Source organism: Choloepus didactylus, chromosome 13 (assembly GCF_015220235.1).
Source record: "Choloepus didactylus isolate mChoDid1 chromosome 13, mChoDid1.pri, whole genome shotgun sequence".
Taxonomy (NCBI): Eukaryota; Metazoa; Chordata; class Mammalia; order Pilosa; family Megalonychidae; genus Choloepus; species Choloepus didactylus.
Genome location: NC_051319.1, coordinates 51015024 through 51034999, shown reverse-complemented (window position 1 = coordinate 51034999; position 19976 = coordinate 51015024). Strand labels below are relative to the sequence as shown.

General features: G+C 38.4%; 1 protein-coding gene across 3 annotated transcripts in view; it reads right to left on the bottom strand.

The window, feature by feature from the left end:
* Positions 1-19976, bottom strand: part of CAMK4 (calcium/calmodulin dependent protein kinase IV) — a 306043-nt gene that overhangs the window by 23318 nt on the left and 262749 nt on the right. For all 3 annotated transcript variants that reach the window (XM_037800833.1, XM_037800834.1, XM_037800835.1), the window contains one exon: positions 16954-17029. In XM_037800833.1, the coding sequence (XP_037656761.1) occupies positions 16954-17029 (76 nt within the window). The remainder of the gene's footprint in view (positions 1-16953; positions 17030-19976) is intronic.

Below are 19976 nucleotides of genomic sequence, written 5' to 3'. Positions count from 1 at the left end.
TCTCCCTTCTCTGTGGCTTTGTCTCTCTCTCTGTGTCTGAATTTCATTCTGCTTGTAAGGGACTCCAGTAAATGGATTAATACCCATCCTAACTGAGCTGGGTCCCACCTTAACTGAAGCTGCCTCATCAAAAGGTCCTACTTACCATGGGTTCACACCCATAGGAATGGATTAAGTTTAATAACATGTTTTTTTGGCGGAACATAGCTCCAAACCACCATAAGGAATAATAAATGTTTAATTTGGTAATAGGCTAAGAGGAAGGCCCTTGACAAATTTTTAAAATTATCTTCAGGTCTATAATAAAATATTTCTTAAAGTGTCACAATTTTTTCTTCATTTTCCATCAGTGACAAGATCACAGAGCCTTATTCATTTCCTATTCAAGTTTTTTAGGGTGAATGTAATATGATTTCCTACGTCCATCTCTCCAAGTTCTTTTACACCCTCAGTGCTTCAAACTGTCCGAGCATATTTCAACACGAAATTGTAAGTATCTCATTGACTTTTTAGAAGCAAATCCAAATCCTTATTTGCATGTTTCAGTTTTTTACTGAATGCCACTAAGTATGATAAGTTAACTACAAGTATGATATGTTAACTACAAAATTCAGGAGACGATGTTCTTTCCTAATACAAAAGAGATCTCAAATATAAGCAAAAGGAACTCTATGATATATCCTTAGGGACTTATTTTAATGAATTCAGCACATAGTATAACCAATAGAAATTACTTTTATAAGAAAAAAAATGGTTCTATACCTCTCCAAATTCTTCTCAAGCTTTAATACTTTCAGGAAACATATGGAATGGTACATGAAAAATTCTTTCGGCATTACGTATTACCAGATTGCTATTTCACAGTTTGCTTGTTAAACCTATTTATCTTGGATTCTGACATATATATATATATATATATATATATATATATATATATATATCCATCCAGGTGAACTCAGAATTTGCAAACTTGCTTGGGTGTCCTACCCCCTGCTAAACCTACTCCTAGCCCACATTTCCTAGACATTAAACTTTCTAAGGTCACTATTAACTTGAGAAGAAAAATAAAGCTATTTCTTCTCACCTTCCCCTCAATAGCTCACTGAAGATCTGAATATTATAGGTTCCAACAATTAACTGCAGTGCCCTCTAAGCTGAGCTTCTAAAGCAGAGGTCTAATCTGATTTGCTTCCCTCTTTCTGATCTCCTTTAATGAGTACTTAACAAATTCCTTGTAGCTGACATCACTGTCTGTTCATGGCTTTGCTCAGTGCCCCTCATCTGACCACTAGGCAATCCATTCTCATCTATTAACATCATATAGAGATAAATGTCAACCAAATCTGCTTGTTTTGAATTAAAATCTTGAACTCCTTGATACTTGCTTTGCAGTTATCTTTCTTCCCAGGGGCTCTTCTTGCTTATTTCTCTCATCATTGTCTATAATTCCATCACCTCTTTGGCTATTCCTAGAAGGACCTTTTATTATTAGGAGTCTTAGAATGGAGTTGGTGGCACAAATGAGTGAAAGATTTAGCCCATCATTCCCTCAAAGAAATCTGTGTAGGGTTTTATACCCAAGAATCTGGAAAACTAACACTGTAAGAAATGAAATTGACAGCCAAAATGTATTTTAAATATTAGAAATGTACCAATTTGGGCTTGCTTAAGAAATTAAATAGTTATTTGCACTTTAAGAAGGATTAAAACTTTAAATACTTTAGACAAAATGAAAAAAGTAAAATAAGAGCAAGTTTAATAGGTGGGCCTGAGTTTTACAATCATTACCATCCCCAGATATGGAATTGTTCCCTAAATCTGCTATGCACTGAATAGCAGAATGAGACCAAGCAAAGTCCTAGACAAAAGTTCTGGCTCCAAGAAAATTACAAAATAAAAAGCAAATGTTCATTTTCAGAAAGTTTGATCACCACTACATTTAGTATGTAATGAATGAATCACAAAAGGGTCAAGGAGTAATCTTGGATTTCCTATCAACCAAGATAGTGGCATAAAATGTTCCAGGGTGCAGTTCTCCCAAGAATCCTTGAACAACTAGTGAGAACTGGTAGAGCCATCTTCCACAGAACTTCAGAAAACAGTTAAAAGGTTTCTGTAACTTGGCAAGTGCTGAATCAAGAAAACATGCACTAAAAAATGGCAGGAGAAGCTCATAGGGCCCTAACAGGCCCCTCTCCCCAGCCCTTCCCAGAGCAGTGTGGGTCCAGCTTGTGCTATGGTTGTGGTCCCTGGCGCTGCTCCAGGGAGAGCAGAGTAACGCCTGTGTGCATTCTGCAGTGCTCTACGTCAGGGCCAATCTATTGAATGGCAGCCTGAAAGACTGAACAGGACATTTCTCTCTGGGTGCCCTCCCAGAACTTGCCCTGCAGGTAGAAGCAGCTAGCAAACAACGAAAGCAGTGAACAATTGAGTCAAAGTGGTGCGAGGCAAAGGATTACCTGCTTTAACTCATGCAAACAGCACATAGGAAGGGGAGAAAGTCCATTTCATAGGGAATAGAGGGAATATTTGAATTCCTGTAAATAAGGGAATTCCTAAGGTTAAGAGCAAGCACACACCCAAGACAAGACACAGGCTCAGAAATGATGGACCCTGTACTTCACATTCACCTTTGGCTGATCTTGACAGAAGGGCTAACTCTGAAGGAAAGCAACAACCAGTGCAAAGCCAATTTGCAAAGACTGTGAAAGGTGGTTCTTTTGTTTTGTTTGCTTGCTTGCTTGCTTTGCATCGATCTGTTTATTTTTGTTAGCTACTGGCACTCAATGAAATATCTCTCATATCACTAGCTGGATAAAAAGTTTAGGAACCGGGCAGACTGGTGAGCTGTATGTTTTAGTTACTCCACCAGGAAAGTAGGTAAAAAGCCAGGAACTGCGTGGACTGGACACCACAGAGCAATCTGTCTTTGGGCATACTTCATACAACACCCATGAAAACGTGGAACTGCTGAGATCAGCGAAATCTGTAAGTTTTTGCGGCCAGGGGACCCGCGCCCCTCCCTGCCAGGCTCAGTCCCGGGGGAGGAGGGGCTGTCAGCTCCAGGAAGGAGAAGGGAGAATTGCAGTGGCTGCTCTTATCGGAAACTCATTCTACTGATTCAAACTCCAACCATAGATAGACTGAGACAAGACACCAGAGACTCTGAGAGCAGCCAGCCCAGCAGAGAGGAGACAGGCATAGAAAAAAAACAACACGAAAAACTCCAAAATAAAAGCAGAGGATTTTTGGAGTTCTGGTGAACACAGAAAGGGGAAGGGCGGAGATCAGGCCTTGAGGCGCATATGCAAATCCTGAAGCAAGGCTGATCTCTCTGCCCTGTGCACCTTTCCTTAATGGCCCTGGTTGCTTTGTCTATTAGCATTTCAATAACCCATTAGATCTCTGAGGAGGGCCGTTTTTTTTTTTTTTTTTTTTTTTTTTTTTTTAAATCCTTTTTGCTTTTTCTAAAACAATTACTCTAAGAAGCTCAATACAGAAAGCTTCAAAGAATTGAAATTTGGGCACGTCAAGTCAAGAGCAGAACTAAGAGAGCTCTGAGACAAAAGGCAATAATCCAGTGGCTGAGAAAATTCACTAAACAACACAACTTCCCAAGAAAAGGGGGGTGTCCGCTCACAGCCACCATCCTGGTGGACAGGAAACACTCCTGCCCATCGCCAGCCCCATAGCCCAGAGCTGCTGCAGACAACCCAGTGTGACGGAAGTGCTTCAAATAACAGGCACACACCACAAAACTGGGCGTGGACATTAGCCTTCCCTGCAACCTCAGCTGAATGTCCCAGAGCTGGGAAGGGGGAGCAGTGTGAATTAACAGAGCCCCATTCAGCCATCATTTGAGCAGACTGGGAGCCTCCCAACACAGCCCAGCAGCCCAGAACTGCCCTGGGTGGACGGCACTCACCTGTGACATAGCACAGTCATCCCTCAACAGAGGACCCGGGGTGCACAGCCTGGAAGAGGGGCCCACTTGCAAGTCTCAGGAGCCATACGCCAATACCAAAGACTTGTGGGTCAGTGGCAGAGACAAACTGTGGCAGGACTGAACTGAAGGATTAGACTATTGCAGTAGCTTTAAAACTCTAGAATCATCAGGGAGATTTGACTGTTAGGGCCACCCCCCCCTCCCCGACTGCCCAGAAACACGCCCCACATACAGGGCAGGCAACACCAACTACACACGCAAGCTTGGTACACCAATTGGGCCCCACAAGACTCACTCCCCCACTCACCAAAAAGGCTAAGCAGGGGAGATCTGGCTTGTGGAGAACAGGTGGCTCGTGGACGCCACCTGCTGGTTAGTTAGAGAAAGTCTACTCCACGAAGCTGTAGATCTGATAAATTAGAGATAAGGACTTCAACTAGTCTACAAACCCTAAAAGAACCCTATCAAGTTCAGCAAATGCCACGAGGCCAAAAACAACAGAAAATTATAAAGCATATGAAAAAACCAGACGATATGGATAACCCAAGCCCAAGCACCCAAATCAAAAGACCAGAAGAGACACACCTAGAGCAGCTACTCAAAGAACTAAAGATGAACAATGAGACCCTAGTACGGGATATGAAGGAAATCAAGAAGACCCTAGAAGAGCATAAAGAAGACATTGCAAGACTAAATAAAAAAATGGATGATCTTATGGAAATTAAAGAAACTGTTGACCAAATTAAAAAGATTCTGGACACTCATAGTACAAGACTAGAGGAAGTTGAACAACGAATCAGTGACCTGGAAGATGACAGAATGGAAAATGAAAGCATAAAAGAAAGAATGGGGAAAAAAATTGAAAAACTCGAAATGGACCTCAGGGATATGATAAATAATATGAAACGTCCGAATATAAGACTCATTGGTGTCCCAGAAGGGGAAGAAAAGGGTAAAGGCCTAGGAAGAGTATTCAAAGAAATTGTTGGAGAAAACTTCCCAAATCTTCTAAACAACATAAATACACAAATCATAAATGCTCAGCGAACTCCAAATAGAATAAATCCAAAAAAAACCCACTCCGAGACATATACTGATCACACTGTCAAACATAGAAGAGAAGGAGCAAGTTCTGAAAGCAGCAAGAGAAAAGCAATTCACCACATACAAAGGAAACAGCATAAGACTAAGTAGTGACTACTCAGCAGCCACCATGGAGGCGAGAAGGCAGTGGCACGATATATTTAAAATTCTGAGTGAGAGGAATTTCCAGCCAAGAATACTTTATCCAGCAAAGCTCTCCTTCAAATTTGAGGGAGAGCTTAAATTTTTCACAGACAAAGAAATGCTGAGAGAATTTGCTAACAAGAGACCTGCCCTACTGGAGATACTAAAGGGAGCCCTACAGACAGAGAAACAAAGACAGGACAGAGAGACTTGGAGAAAGGTTCAGTACTAAAGAGATTCGGTATGGGTACAATAAAGGATATTAATAGAGAGAGGGAAAAATATGGCAAACATAATCCAAAGGATAAGATGGCCGATTCAAGAAATGCCTTCATGGTTTTAACGTTGAATGTAAATGGATTAAACTCCCCAATTAAAAGATATAGATTCGCAGAATGGATAAAAAAAATAAACCATCAATATGTTGCATACAAGAGACTCATCTTAGACACAGGGACACAAAGAAACTGAAAGTGAAAGGATGGAAAAAAATATTTCATGCAAGCCACAGCCAAAAGAAAGCAGGTGTAGCAATATTAATCTCAGATAAAATAGACTTCAAATGCAGGGATGTTTTGAGAGACAAAGAAGGCCACTACATACTAATAAAAGGGGCAATTCAGCAAGAAGAAATAACAATCGTAAATGTCTATGCACCCAATCAAGGTGCCACAAAATACATGAGAGAAACATTGGCAAAAGTAAAGGAAGCAATTGATGTTTCCACAATAATTGTGGGAGACTTCAACACATCACTCTCTCCTATAGATAGATCAACCAGACAGAAGACCAATAAGGAAATTGAAAACCTAAACAATCTGATAAATGAATTAGATTTAACAGACATCTACAGGACATTACATCCCAAATCACCAGGATACACATACTTTTCTAGTGCTCACGGAACTTTCTCCAGAATAGATCATATGCTGGGACATAAAACAAGCCTCAATAAATTTAAAAAGATTGAAATTATTCAAAGCACATTCTCTGACCACAATGGAATACAATTAGAAGTCAATAACCATCAGAGACTTAGAAAATTCACAAATACCTGGAGGTTAAACAACACACTCCTAAACAATCAGTGGGTTAAAGAAGAAATAGCAAGAGAAATTGCTAAATATATAGAGACGAATGAAAATGAGAACACAACATACCAAAACCTATGGGATGCAGCAAAAGCAGTGCTAAGGGGGAAATTTATAGCACTAAACGCATATATTAAAAAGGAAGAAAGAGCCAAAATCAAAGAACTAATGGATCAACTGAAGAAGCTAGAAAATGAACAGCAAACCAATCCTAAACCAAGTACAAGAAAAGAAATAACAAGGATTAAAGCAGAAATAAATGACATAGAGAACAAAAAAACAATAGAAAGGATAAATATCACCAAAAGTTGGTTCTTTGAGAAGATCAACAAGATTGACAAGCCCCTAGCTAGACTGACAAAATCAAAAAGAGAGAAGACCCATATAAACAAAATAATGAATGAAAAAGGTGACATAACTGCAGATCCTGAAGAAATTAAAAAAATTATAAGAGGATATTATGAACAACTGTATGGCAACAAACTGGATAATGTAGAAGAAATGGACAATTTCCTGGAAACATATGAACAACCTAGACTGACCAGAGAAGAAATAGAAGACCTCAACCAACCCATCACAAGCAAAGAGATCCAATCAGTCATCAAAAATCTTCCCACAAATAAATGCCCAGGGCCAGATGGCTTCACAGGGGAATTCTACCAAACTTTCCAGAAAGAACTGACACCAATCTTACTCAAACTCTTTCAAAACATTGAAAAAAATGGAACACTACCTAACTCATTTTATGAAGCTAACATCAATCTAATACCAAAACCAGGCAAAGATGCTACAAAAAAGGAAAACTACCGGCCAATCTCCCTAATGAATATAGATGCAAAAATCCTCAACAAAATACTTGCAAATCGAATCCAAAGACACATTAAAAAAATCATACACCATGACCAAGTGGGGTTCATTCCAGGCATGCAAGGATGGTTCAACATAAGAAAAACAATCAATGTATTACAACACATTAAAAACTCGAAAGGGAAAAATCAATTGATCATCTCAATAGATGCTGAAAAAGCATTTGACAAAATCCAACATCCCTTTTTGATAAAAACACTTCAAAAGGTAGGAATTGAAGGAAACTTCCTCAACATGATAAAGAGCATATATGAAAAACCCACAGCCAGCATAGTACTCAATGGTGACAGACTGAAAGCCTTCCCTCTAAGATCAGGAACAAGACAAGGATGCCCGCTGTCACCACTGTTATTCAACATTGTGCTGGAAGTGCTAGCCAGGGCAATCCGGCAAGACAAAGAAATAAAAGGCATCCAAATTGGAAAAGAAGAAGTAAAACTGTCATTGTTTGCAGATGATACGATCTTATATCTAGAAAACCCTGAGAAATCAACGATACACCTACTAGAGCTAATAAACAAATTTAGCAAAGTAGCGGGATACAAGATTAATGCACATAAGTCAGTAATGTTTCTATATGCTAGAAATGAACAAACTGAAGAGACACTCAAGAAAAAGATACCATTTTCAATAGCAACTAAAAAAATCAAGTACCTAGGAATAAACTTAACCAAAGATGTAAAAGACCTATACAAAGAAAACTACATAACTCTACTAAAAGAAATAGAAGGGGACCTTAAAAGATGGAAAAATATTCCATGTTCATGGATAGGAAGGCTAAATGTCATTAAGATGTCAATTCTACCCAAACTCATCTACAGATTCAATGCAATCCCAATCAAAATTCCAACAACCTACTTTGCAGACTTGGAAAAGCTAGTTATCAAATTTATTTGGAAAGGGAAGATGCCTCGAATTGCTAAAGACACTCTAAAAAAGAAAAACGAAGTGGGAGGACTTACACTCCCTGACTTTGAAGCTTATTATAAAGCCACAGTTGCCAAAACAGCATGGTACTGGCACAAAGATAGACGTATAGATCAATGGAATCGAATTGAGAATTCAGAGATAGACCCTCAGATCTATGGCCGACTGATCTTTGATAAGGCCCCCAAAGTCACCGAACTGAGCCATAATGGTCTTTTCAACAAATGGGGCTGGGAGAGTTGGATATCCATATCCAAAAGAATGAAAGAGGACCCCTACCTCACCCCCTACACAAAAATTAACTCAAAATGGACCACAGATCTCAATATAAAAGAAAGTACCATAAAACTCCTAGAAGATAATGTAGGAAAACATCTTCAAGACCTTGTATTAGGAGGCCACTTCCTAGACTTTACACCCAAAGCACAAGCAACAAAAGAGAAAATAGATAAATGGGAACTCCTCAAGCTTAGAAGTTTCTGCACCTCAAAGGAATTTCTCAAAAAGGTAAAGAGGCAGCCAACTCAATGGGAAAAAATTTTTGGAAACCATGTATCTGACAAAAGACTGATATCTTGCATATACAAAGAAATCCTACAACTCAATGACAATAGTACAGACAGCCCAATTATAAAATGGGCAAAAGATATGAAAAGACAGTTCTCTGAAGAGGAAATACAAATGGCCAAGAAACACATGAAAAAATGTTCAGCTTCACTAGCTATTAGAGAGATGCAAATTAAGACCACAATGAGATACCATCTAACACTGGTTAGAATGGCTGCCATTAAACAAACAGGAAACTACAAATGCTGGAGGGGATGTGGAGAAATTGGAACTCTTATTCATTGTTGGTGGGACTGTATAATGGTTCAGCCACTCTGGAAGTCAGTCTGGCAGCTCCTTAGAAAACTAGATATAGAGCTACCATTCGATCCAGCGATTGCACTTCTCGGTATATACCCGGAAGATCGGAAAGCAGTGACACGAACAGATATCTGCACGGCAATGTTCATAGCAGCATTATTCACAATTGCCAAGAGATGGAAACAACCCAAATGTCCTTCAACAGATGAGTGGATAAATAAAATGTGGTATATACACACGATGGAATATTACGCGGCAGTAAGAAGGAACGATCTGGTGAAACATATGACAACATGGATGAACCTTGAAGACATAATGCTGAGCGAAATAAGCCAGGCACAAAAAGAGAAATATTATATGCTACCACTAATGTGAACTTTGAAAAATGTAAAACAAATGGTTTATAATGTAGAATGTAGGGGAACTAGCAGTAGAGAGCAATTAAGGAAGGGGGAACAATAATCCAAGAAGAACAGATAAGCTATTTAACGTTCTGGGGATGCCCAGAAATGACTATGGTCTGTTAATTTCTGATGGATGTAGTAGGAACAAGTTCACTGAAATGTTGCTATATTATGTAACTTTCTTGGGGTAAAGTAGGAACATGTTGGAAGTTAAGCAGTTATCTTAGGTTAATTGTCTTTTTCTTACTCCCTTGCTATGGTCTCTTTGAAATGTTCTTTTATTGTATGTTTGTTTTCTTTTTAACTTTTTTTTTCATACAGTTGATTTGAAAAAAGAAGGGAAAGTTAAAAAAAAAAAAAAAAAGAAAAAAGACAAACAAGGAAAAAAAAAAAAAAAGATGTAGTGCCCCCTTGAGGAGCCTGTGGAGAATGCAGGGGTATTCGCCTACCCCACCTCCATGGTTGCTAACATGACCACAGACATAGGGGACTGGTGGTTTGATGGGTTGAGCCCTCTACCATAAGTTTTACCCTTGGGAAGACGGTTGCTGCAAAGGAGAGGCTAGGCCTCCCTGTATTTGTGCCTAAGAGTCTCCTCCTGAATGCCTCTTTGTTGCTCAGATGTGGCCCTCTCTCTCTGGCTAAGCCAACTTGAAAGGTGAAATCACTGCCCTCCCCCCTACGTGGGATCAGACACCCAGGGAAGTGAATCTCGCTGGCAACGTGGAATATGACTCCCGGGGAGGAATGTAGACCCGGCATCGTGGGATGGAGAACATCTTCTTGACCAAAAGGGGGATGTGAAAGGAAATGAAATAAGCTTCAGTGGCAGAGAGATTCCAAAACGAGCCGAGAGATCACTCTGGTGGGCACTCTTACGCACACTTTAGACAACCTTTTTTAGGTTCTAAAGAATTGGGGTAGCTGGTGGTGGATACCTGAAACTATTAAACTACAACCCAGAACCCATGAATCTCGAAGACAGTTGTATAAAAATGTAGCTTATGAGGGGTGACAGTGGGATTGGGAATGCCATAAGGACCAAACTCCACTTTGTCTAGTTTATGGATGGATGTGTAGAAAAGTAGGGGAAGCAAACAAACAGACAAAGGTACCTAGTGTTCTTTTTTACTTCAATTGCTCTTTTTCACTCTAATTATTATTCTTGTTATTTTTGTGTGTGTGCTAATGAAGGTGTCAGGGATTGATTTAGGTGATGAATGTACAACTATGTAACGGTACTGTAAACAATCGAAAGTACAATTTGTTTTGTATGACTGCGTGGTATGTGAATATATCTCAATAAAATGATGATTAAAAAAAAAAAAAAAAAAAAAGTTTAGGAACCGATAGCTCAGGGACTAAATCCCAGAGTTAACACTTTAAAACATTAAAATGTACAGTAAAAGATTACAAGACAAAGAATTAGGAAATGATGGTCCATCCAAAGGAACAAGAAAAAAATCCAGAAACCATCAGCAAAGAGGACCAGACTTTGGACATACTGGATAAAGACTTCAAAAAATGATCCTCAATATGTTCAAGGAGATAAAGGAAATACAGAGAAAGAACTAAAATACATCACAAAACAATGAAAGAACAATATGAGAATCTCAGTAAAGACACAGAAATTTTTAAAAGGAACCAAACGAATACTGGAGTTGAACACCACAATAACTGAAACAAAAAATTCCCTAGAGGGTTTCAACAGCAGATTGGAGCTGGCAGAAGACAGGATCAGGGAACCTGAAGACAAGACAATTGAAATGATTCAGGATGAAGTGCAGAAAGAAAACAACCAAGGAGTCAAAGAAGAATACAAGGGGAAAACAACTGCTGCAAGGCAGGACAGGTTCCAGAAATGAAAAGTGTAATGAAAAGGCAGCACTGATTGAGAGAGAGAGAGAAGTTAAACAAATCTTAGGAGATGGGGAGAAAATACTGCACAAAAACAAACAGAGCAGATCACAATTCCCAGAGAAGGGACAGAGAAAAGGGCGCTTTCTCCTGGAGGTGAAATAATTGCACATAAAACGGCAATCTTAGAAGTTGTACCATATGTTCAGGGCAAGAATCAGGTGCAGAAGACCTGAGAAAATTTGAACAGTTAAACATGGGCTACTCTAAAGGTCCAGTTTAAGTTGGACCAAGCATCAAAGAAGAGTCTTAACACGTGGCCGACCTACAATAAAATCCTAGGCTAACTCTGACTTTCAGAGTTAGCCCATCAAAATAATCAGATGTCCAGACGTGAGCAAAAATCTATAATCCATATTAAGAAACAGGAAGATGTGGCTTAATCAAGGGAAAAAATTAAAACTTCGGGGAGACACAGAATTAGAATAACTAATAAAGAAGTTCAAATGAATCTCCTAAATCAACTCAAGGAGATGAAGGAAAATACAGATAGAAATAAATTAATAGTGGATATAGAGTTAAAGAATATTAACACAACAAAGTATGAGCAAAAAGAATTACAAAGTTTAGAAAGAAACATAACAGAACTATGGGGACAAAAGACACAATATTGGAGATTAAAAATATACTAGAGGCATACAACAGCATATTTGAACATGCAGAAGAAAGAATCAGTGAGCTAGAAGACAGGAAAATTGCAATCATATGGTCAGAAGAACAGTTAGAGAAAAGAATGGAAAAAAACTGAGCAATGTCTAAGGGACTTGAGTGACAGCATGAAGTGTGCCAACATACTCTTCATGGAAGCCCTGGAAGGAGAGAAGGGAAAAGGGGCAGAAAAAATATTGAGGATACAATGGCCCCCAATTCCCCAATTCATATGAAAGACATAAATAAACATGTCTGTGGTGGTTTGAAGCTATTTGTACCCCCACAAAAGCAGGTTCTTAAACTTAATCCATTCCTGTGGGTGTAAACCTATTGTAAGCAGGACCTTTTGATGAGGCTACTTCAGTTAAGGTGTGAACCAACTCATTCAGGATGGGTCTTAATCCTATCATGGGAGTCCTTTATAAATGAAATTAAAGTCAAACAGAGAGAAAGCCTTGGGAGCAAGGAACAGATCAATGCAACCTGGAAGAGAAGGGAGAGACCAGCAGATGCTGCCATGTGCCTTGCCATGTGGCAGAGGAGCCATGGATCTTCAGCAGCCAGACTTCAGGAAAAACCATCACCCTGATGGCAACTTAATTTGGACTTTCTTTTAGCCTCAAAATGTAAGCTAATAAATTCCCATTGTTTATGCCAACACATTTCATGGTGTCTGCTTTAAGCAGCCTAGGAAACTAAAACAATGTCTAAGAAGTGCAATGTACTCCAAACAGAATAAACCCTAATAGACCTACTCTGAGACACATGCTAATCAGAATGTCAAATGCTAAAATAGAGAATTCTGAAAGCAAGAGAAAAGTGATTTATCACATACAAGGGATCCTCAATAAGACCAAGTGCCAATTTCTCATCAGAAACTATGGAGACAAGAAGGCAGTGGTATAATACATTTAAGGTACTGAAAGAGAAAAACTGACAACCACATTTTTTTAATCTGGTAAAACTGTCCTTCAAAAATGAGGGAGAGTTCAAATCATTCACAGATTAAAAACAAAATGGAGAGAGTTCATCAACAAAAGACCTACCCTACTAGAATTGCTAAAGGGAGTTCCTCAGGTTGAAAGAAAAAGACAGGAAAGAGTGGCTTGGAACAGTGTGATGAAATGATAATCTGCAGTAAAGGTTACTAAAAGGGTAAATGCAAAACCCAATAGTAAGGTGACCTCAATATATAACTCTACTCTTTAATTCCTATAAGAGTCAGAATAGAATTGAATAAGAAAAAGCCATCTTTCCTGATAATGGACAAGCAAAACATAAATAGGTAATGTGGGACAAAAACAACATAAAGAGGGGAAACAGTGGGATATGGAAGCAGAGTTCATGTACGCTATTGAAACTAAGTTGGTATGTTTTCAAATTAGTTGGTTATAAACTTAGGTTGTATAATACAAACCCCAGGGTAACCACAAAACAAGTATTTAAAAAATCTAAAGAAATGGACGTGAGAAAGGGATCAGTCAGATACTTCACAAAAGATCAACTATACAGAAAAGGAGGCAATAAAGGAAAAGACAGACAAAAAAGATATGGCATATATAAAAACCAAAGGACAAAATGGCTGAATTAAGTATTGACTTTACAGTAATAAAACTGAATGTTAATGGATTAAATTCCCAATCAAAAGACATAGATTGGCAGAATGGTTAAAAAGAATGATCCAACTATATGTTGTTTACAAAAGACTCAACTCAGACCCAAAGACACAAAAAGGATGGAAAAGATAATCTATGCAAATAGTAACCAAGAGAGCTGGGGTAGCTATACTAACATTGGCAAAATAGACTTTAAGTCAAAAGCTGCTACAAGACACAATGAAGGACACTATATGTTAATAAAAGGGCAATCCACCAAAAACAAATAACAACCTTAACTATTTATATATCTAACCACAGTGCCCAAAATACATGAAGCAAATACTGACAGAACTGAAGGGAGAAATAGACCCCTCTACAATAATAGTTGGAGACTTCAATAAACCACTTTAATCAATAGATGGAATATCTAGACAGAAGATCTAGAAGGCAGAAAACTTGAATAATAAAATACATGAACTAGACCCCACAGATACATAGAACACTGAACACCCAAAAGAGCAGGATACACATTCTTTTCAAGTGCACATGGATCATTCTCCAGGATAGGCCACATGTTAGGTCACAAGTTTCAATAAATTTAAAAAAATTGAAATTATACAAAGTATCTTTTCTGACCACAATAGAGTGCAGCTGGTTCAATAATAGGCAGAGAACTGGAAAATCCACAAATAAACAGACATTAAATAACACTCTTAAGCAATTGATGAATCAAAATCAGTAAATTTCTTAAGGTGAATGAAAATGAGAACATAACATATGAAAACTTATGGGACACAGTGAAGGCAGTGCTAAGAGGGAAACTGGTATTCCTAAATGCTTAAATTAAAAACGAAGAGCTAAAGTCAAAGACCTAACTGCACACCTGTAGAATTTAGAAAAAGAACAGTGAACTAAACCCAAAGCAAGCCAGATAGAAAGAACAACACATTAAAAGAATTATACACCACAATCAAGTGGGAATTATCCCAGCATGCAAGGGTGGTTTGACATAAGATAATCAATTAATGTAAGATACCACATTAATAGAATAAAGGGGAAAAAAACCACAATCATCTCAATTGATGCAGAAAAGGCATATGACAAAATCTAGCACCCCTTCCTGATAAAAACACTTAGAAAACTAGGAACAGAAGTCACTCCCTCAACATGACAAAGTGTATATAAGAAAAACTCACTGCTAAAATCACACTCAATGGTGAAAGACTGAAAGCTTTCCCTCTAACATCAGGAACAAGATAAGGATGTCCACTGTCACCACTGTTATTCAACATTGTACTCGATGTTCTAGCCAGAGCAATTAGGCATGAAAAGAAATAAAAGGCATCCAAACAGAAACGAAGAAGTAAAACTTCTCCTTTTTGCAGATGACATGATCCTATATGTAGAAAATCCAGAAAAATTCACAACATAGCTACTAGACCTAATAAACAAATTCAACAGGGTGCTGGGGTACAAGATCAACATGCAAAAATCAGTCTGTTTTTGTTAAGATGTCAATTCTACTCAAAGCTATTTACAGATTGAATGCAATTTCAATTAAAAATTCCAACAACCTTCTTTGCAGAAACGGAAATGGAAAAGACCATCATCGAATTTATATGGAAGGATAAAGGGTCCCAACTGTCAAAACCATCTTGAAAAAGAACAAAGTTGGAGGACTCACACTTTCCAATTTTAAAACTTTTTACAAAGCTACAGTAATCAAACAACATAGTAGTGGCACAAGGACAGGCATACAGACCAATGGAATTGAATTGAGAGTTCAGAAATATACCATCACATCTATGGATAACTGTTTTTTGACAAGGGTGCAAAGACTCACTCAACAGGGAAAGAACAGTCTCCCTAACAAATGGTGCTGGGAAAACTGGATGTCCATATGCAAAAGAATGAAGGTTGATGCCTACTTCACACCACAAACAAAAATCAACTTAAAATGGATCAAAGTCCTAAAAATAAGATCCAAAGCTATATAACTCCTAGAAGAAAACATAGGGAAGCATCCTTAGGACTTTGTGTTAGGCACTGGTTACTTAGACTTTACACCAAAAGCATGAGTAACTAAAGAAAAAAATAGATAAATGTGTCTTCATCAAAATTTTAAAATTTGTGTATCAAAGGACTTCATCAGGAAAGTAAAAAGACAATATACAGAATGGGAGAATATATTTGGAAACTACACATCTGATAAGGGTTTAATATCCAGAATATATAAAGAAATCCTGCAATTCAACAACAAAAAGACAAACAGCCCAATTTTTAAAAAAGGGCAAAAGTCCTAAATAGACATATCTCCAAAGAAGATACATAAATGGCTAATAAGCACATGAAAAGATGCTTGACATCATTGGTCATTAGGAAAATGCAAATCCAAATCACAATGAGATACTGTTTCACAATCATTAGAATGACTACTATTAAAAAGTAGAAAATAACAAGTGTTGGAGAGAATTTGGAGAATAGGAACATTCATTCATTGTTGGTAGGAATGTAGAATGGTGCAGCTGCTGTGGAAAACAGTTCGGTGATTCCTGAGAAAGTTAAGTATAGAATTACCATATGACTCAGCAATCCTATTTCTAAATATCTACCGCAAATATTTGAAGGCAGGGACTCAAACAAATATTTGAAAACTGATGTTCATAGAGGCATTATTCACAATTGCCTAATGATAGAAGCAACCCAAGTGTCCATCAACTGATGAACAGATAAGCAACAGTTGGCATATACACACAATGGAATATTATTCAGGCATAAAAAGTATGAAGTCCTTATACATGCGACAGCATGGATGAACCTGGAAGACATCATGTTGAGTGAAATAAGCCAGACACAAAAGGACAACTATTGTATGATCTCACTTACATGAAACAGTCAGAATAAGCAAATTCATAAAGTCAGAAACCAGAAAACAGGTTAATAATAAAAATAGATGGGGAGTTAATGCTTAATTGGTATAGAGTTTCTGTTTGGGCTGAAGGAAAAATTTTTTAAGGGGGGTGATGATGGTAGCACAATATTGAGTATAATTAACACCACTGAATTATATATTTAAATACAGTTTAAAAGGGGAAATTTTAGGATATATATATATATATATATAACTAGAATGAAAATTTTTAAAAAAATGTAAGATATTACAACATAAACAGTGATTCCCCAGAGTAAGCTATGGATTTTGGTTAATAGTGTAATTATAATAATATTGTTTCATCAATTGTAACAAAGGTACCACAATAATGCGAAGTGTTAATAATAGGGAAAACTATGTGTGTGAAAAGTGGCATATGGAACTGTATTTTCTGCATGATTTTTCAGTAAAACCACAATTTCTCTTTTAAAAAATGTAACCTTGCTTTTTATGAGGACTGTAGGTACCTGGAAAATGTTACAGCAAAGACACACAGTTTGCACCAACAGTGCTTTTCTTCACTTACAAGATGTAGGTGATTATTCCTACAGACCACATGTCCACCTCAGGTCCATAGGCACAGCCTCTAAGGATCTCAGGTGCTGCAGAAATAGTGAGAATTGTGTTAAATTGGAGCGTAAATTCAACATTCACAGTTTAATAACAAGCAATCGGGAAAGACCTAATTCATCAATAAAAGCTTCAGAACAGTTATATAACTAATCTTCTCTTCCCCATCCAACGTATGAGACTACAAATTTTCATGTCGCTTTTAGTAGGAAAGATTATGGTGTTTCTGAGTTTGTGGGTGCTTTAAAATAGTTATTAACTTTAATTTTCTACACTGGAACATCATGATACTGTTCAAATCAGGGAGACAGAGCTATATCTCTGCTACAAAGGACCCTTTACTTAAAAGGGGGTTTTGTACATAGACAACAGGAAGAAACGAAATAAAGTTTAGCACAGTAATGGGAAAAGGCACACGTATATTAACTGGAGATTAGAACAGCTTGGAGCCAGGGCGTCCATGAACGTGTGTGTTTGACAGTGGGCTGGGCAGGGGTCTGGGGCAGACGGTGGGAAGGACTGGGAAGTAGCTAGGGTTGGAAGGTTGGAACAGGATCTAGAAGGGATTCTGTCCCATGTCCCAGGACTGACAGTCCCATGTGGGTCCAGAGAGAGCAGCTGTCCCTGAGGCAGTCGGGGGGTTTTGAAGTGAGAGAGCTCTGTGCACAATGAGGCTACTCATATCGGTTGCCCACTGTTGTGAAAAGGCAAGGTCTTCTCAGTCATGGAAGGGCCCTACAGTTTCAAGATATTTCAGTTTTGATTCTTAGAGCAGTGAAAATGAGGAATCAGCCAGGTCCCAACTGAATGCACCGAGGTTTGGGGGTGTTGATTATTTGCCTAACTAGCAATGGAAGAAAAAGAAGAGAGGGTTCCACCATCTGTGGGAGAAAGAAGGCTCAGGGCTACAGCCCATGTGTTTTTCTATTTTGAACGTGTGTTGTGGGTGCTAGTGGGGTCCCCAAGGAAGGATCTGACAGATGAATGCCAAGGGCTCTTAGAGGGTAGCCTTGCAGTTACTACACTTCTCTCAACTGGGTGCAGGAGAGTAGGTGAACTGGATCCCTTGTCCATGCAGGCTGGAAATGTCATATTCAGTGTGCATTGTCAAAGTGAGCTCCAGAAGAAAGCTGTTCTCATGGGGCTCTGGATTTAACATATGGGAAGGGATACAGTGGGTTTTCTCCGAAATCTTCCTATACTGCCCCTACCCCACCCCCTCCCACCCTTTTCCAATCGAGATTTTCTCTTCCCCATAGAAATTGTATTACATAAAATACTGGCAATGAAGAGCCTGTAAGGTGAAATGAGGGGTGTATTCTAGGACTCTAAGCAGTAGTTCAGCAAAATCCAAGATGTATCCTTTAAGGAATTGTATCTGGAACCAAGAAGTTTTTGTTTATCTACAGGTGAATTATTCCTAGATAATCTTCCTTTTAAGATTTAATTAAAATAATTAAGAAAAACGCATGCTGGGTGCCCAAACCATGCTCTCTATCATGTTAACTTTCATTTCCTGGGACAATCTGTATCCTTCAGAAATTTCCTTTGAGCCCTGACACTGAACTTCCACTCTGTAATGCTTTGCTTATCCTAGCAAAGGGAACACGGTTAGGCTGCTGCATTCAGGAGGGCTGCTGGCTGTGTCTGTCCCTGTCAGCAGCTGATGGATACACATGTAACTCCTCCCTACTCAGATCTTCACAACAGTTAATCTTATCTGCTCTGAAGGGCTAGCAGGTCCCACACTGACATTTAAATGCAAATGTAGAAATATGTTGGAGAAAGTCTTTTACATTTTCTGGGTCTTGGTTTTTACTTCTAAAAAGTAAGGGAATTGGACTTGCTGATTTCCAATTTTATTTTGAGTTTTAACGTGCTACCACCTGTGATATTAGTGAAAAGATGGTTCCTGGCAGTTCAAGCAAAGAAAGGACAAGCATTCTACCTGCAGAACCTGCTGCATCGCCCAGTCCTCCTACTAGAGCTGCTTTCCAGTGCCCCGTAGGGACCTATTCTGCTGGCTCTAGTGAAAAAAATCCTCCCATCCTGTGCTGTTCAGACTCATCCTGCAAAGATCAGACAATTCTGGCCATTTCTCATAGCTCCCAGCACAAGAGCCTCAAATGAAGTGAATACTGTGGAATAAAATTTTTTTTGTGTTTGCTTTATAGGGCACCTGGATTTCTAACCTGATAGGGCAATCTGACTTTGCGTCACAGCACTGGGGTACAACCATACATGCCCGAGGCTATTTATTTCCCTGTGAGGCAATGTGAGTAAACTGGTAGTATGAAAAGCTAAACTTCCCATGCAAAGTTAGCTGAGACAAAAGGTATATAGGATGCTTTTACCCTGTGTAATGAATTTCTTTCAAAAATAGTTTTTAAAAAAAGTGTAATATTTACTAATTATAATAAAAATTTTTGGGAGGAACAAAGTCTAAACATCTAAGCACAATTAGATACTATTCTCAATGTCCTTTAACTATTTTCAGTGATTAGTTAATAAGGCCTTGACCTTCAAAGCAAGCAGAACATATCCTTGTAATGTATTTGAAACTTCTGGAGAGCAAAATGACTTTCTAGAATAAATTTCAGGCTCTGGCATTCCAGAGCTTCAAGGCTCCCAAGTATCAAATGTCCTTCCGGGTGATTCTACTAACTTGTGGTCTCCCTAGAGTGAGAAACTACCCCAATTTAGTTCAAGAAAAGAGATCAACTAGTCCACCTCCCCGTAGTCCTTCATACCTTTTCTCACTGCATTACCAAAATGAACACAAATAGGAGAAGGAGAATTCTTTTCCGAATTATCCAATAATCATTTACTGATTTTCTTGGATGTCTTCTAAGTGGACCCAAGTTTTCTGCTACCTCCTAAAATTACCTTATATATTATTGCTGATTAAACACTAAATGCTACAGAGCTCCCAGGGTACCTCACTCTCCAATCTCCAATACAGAAAAAATTTGGAAAATG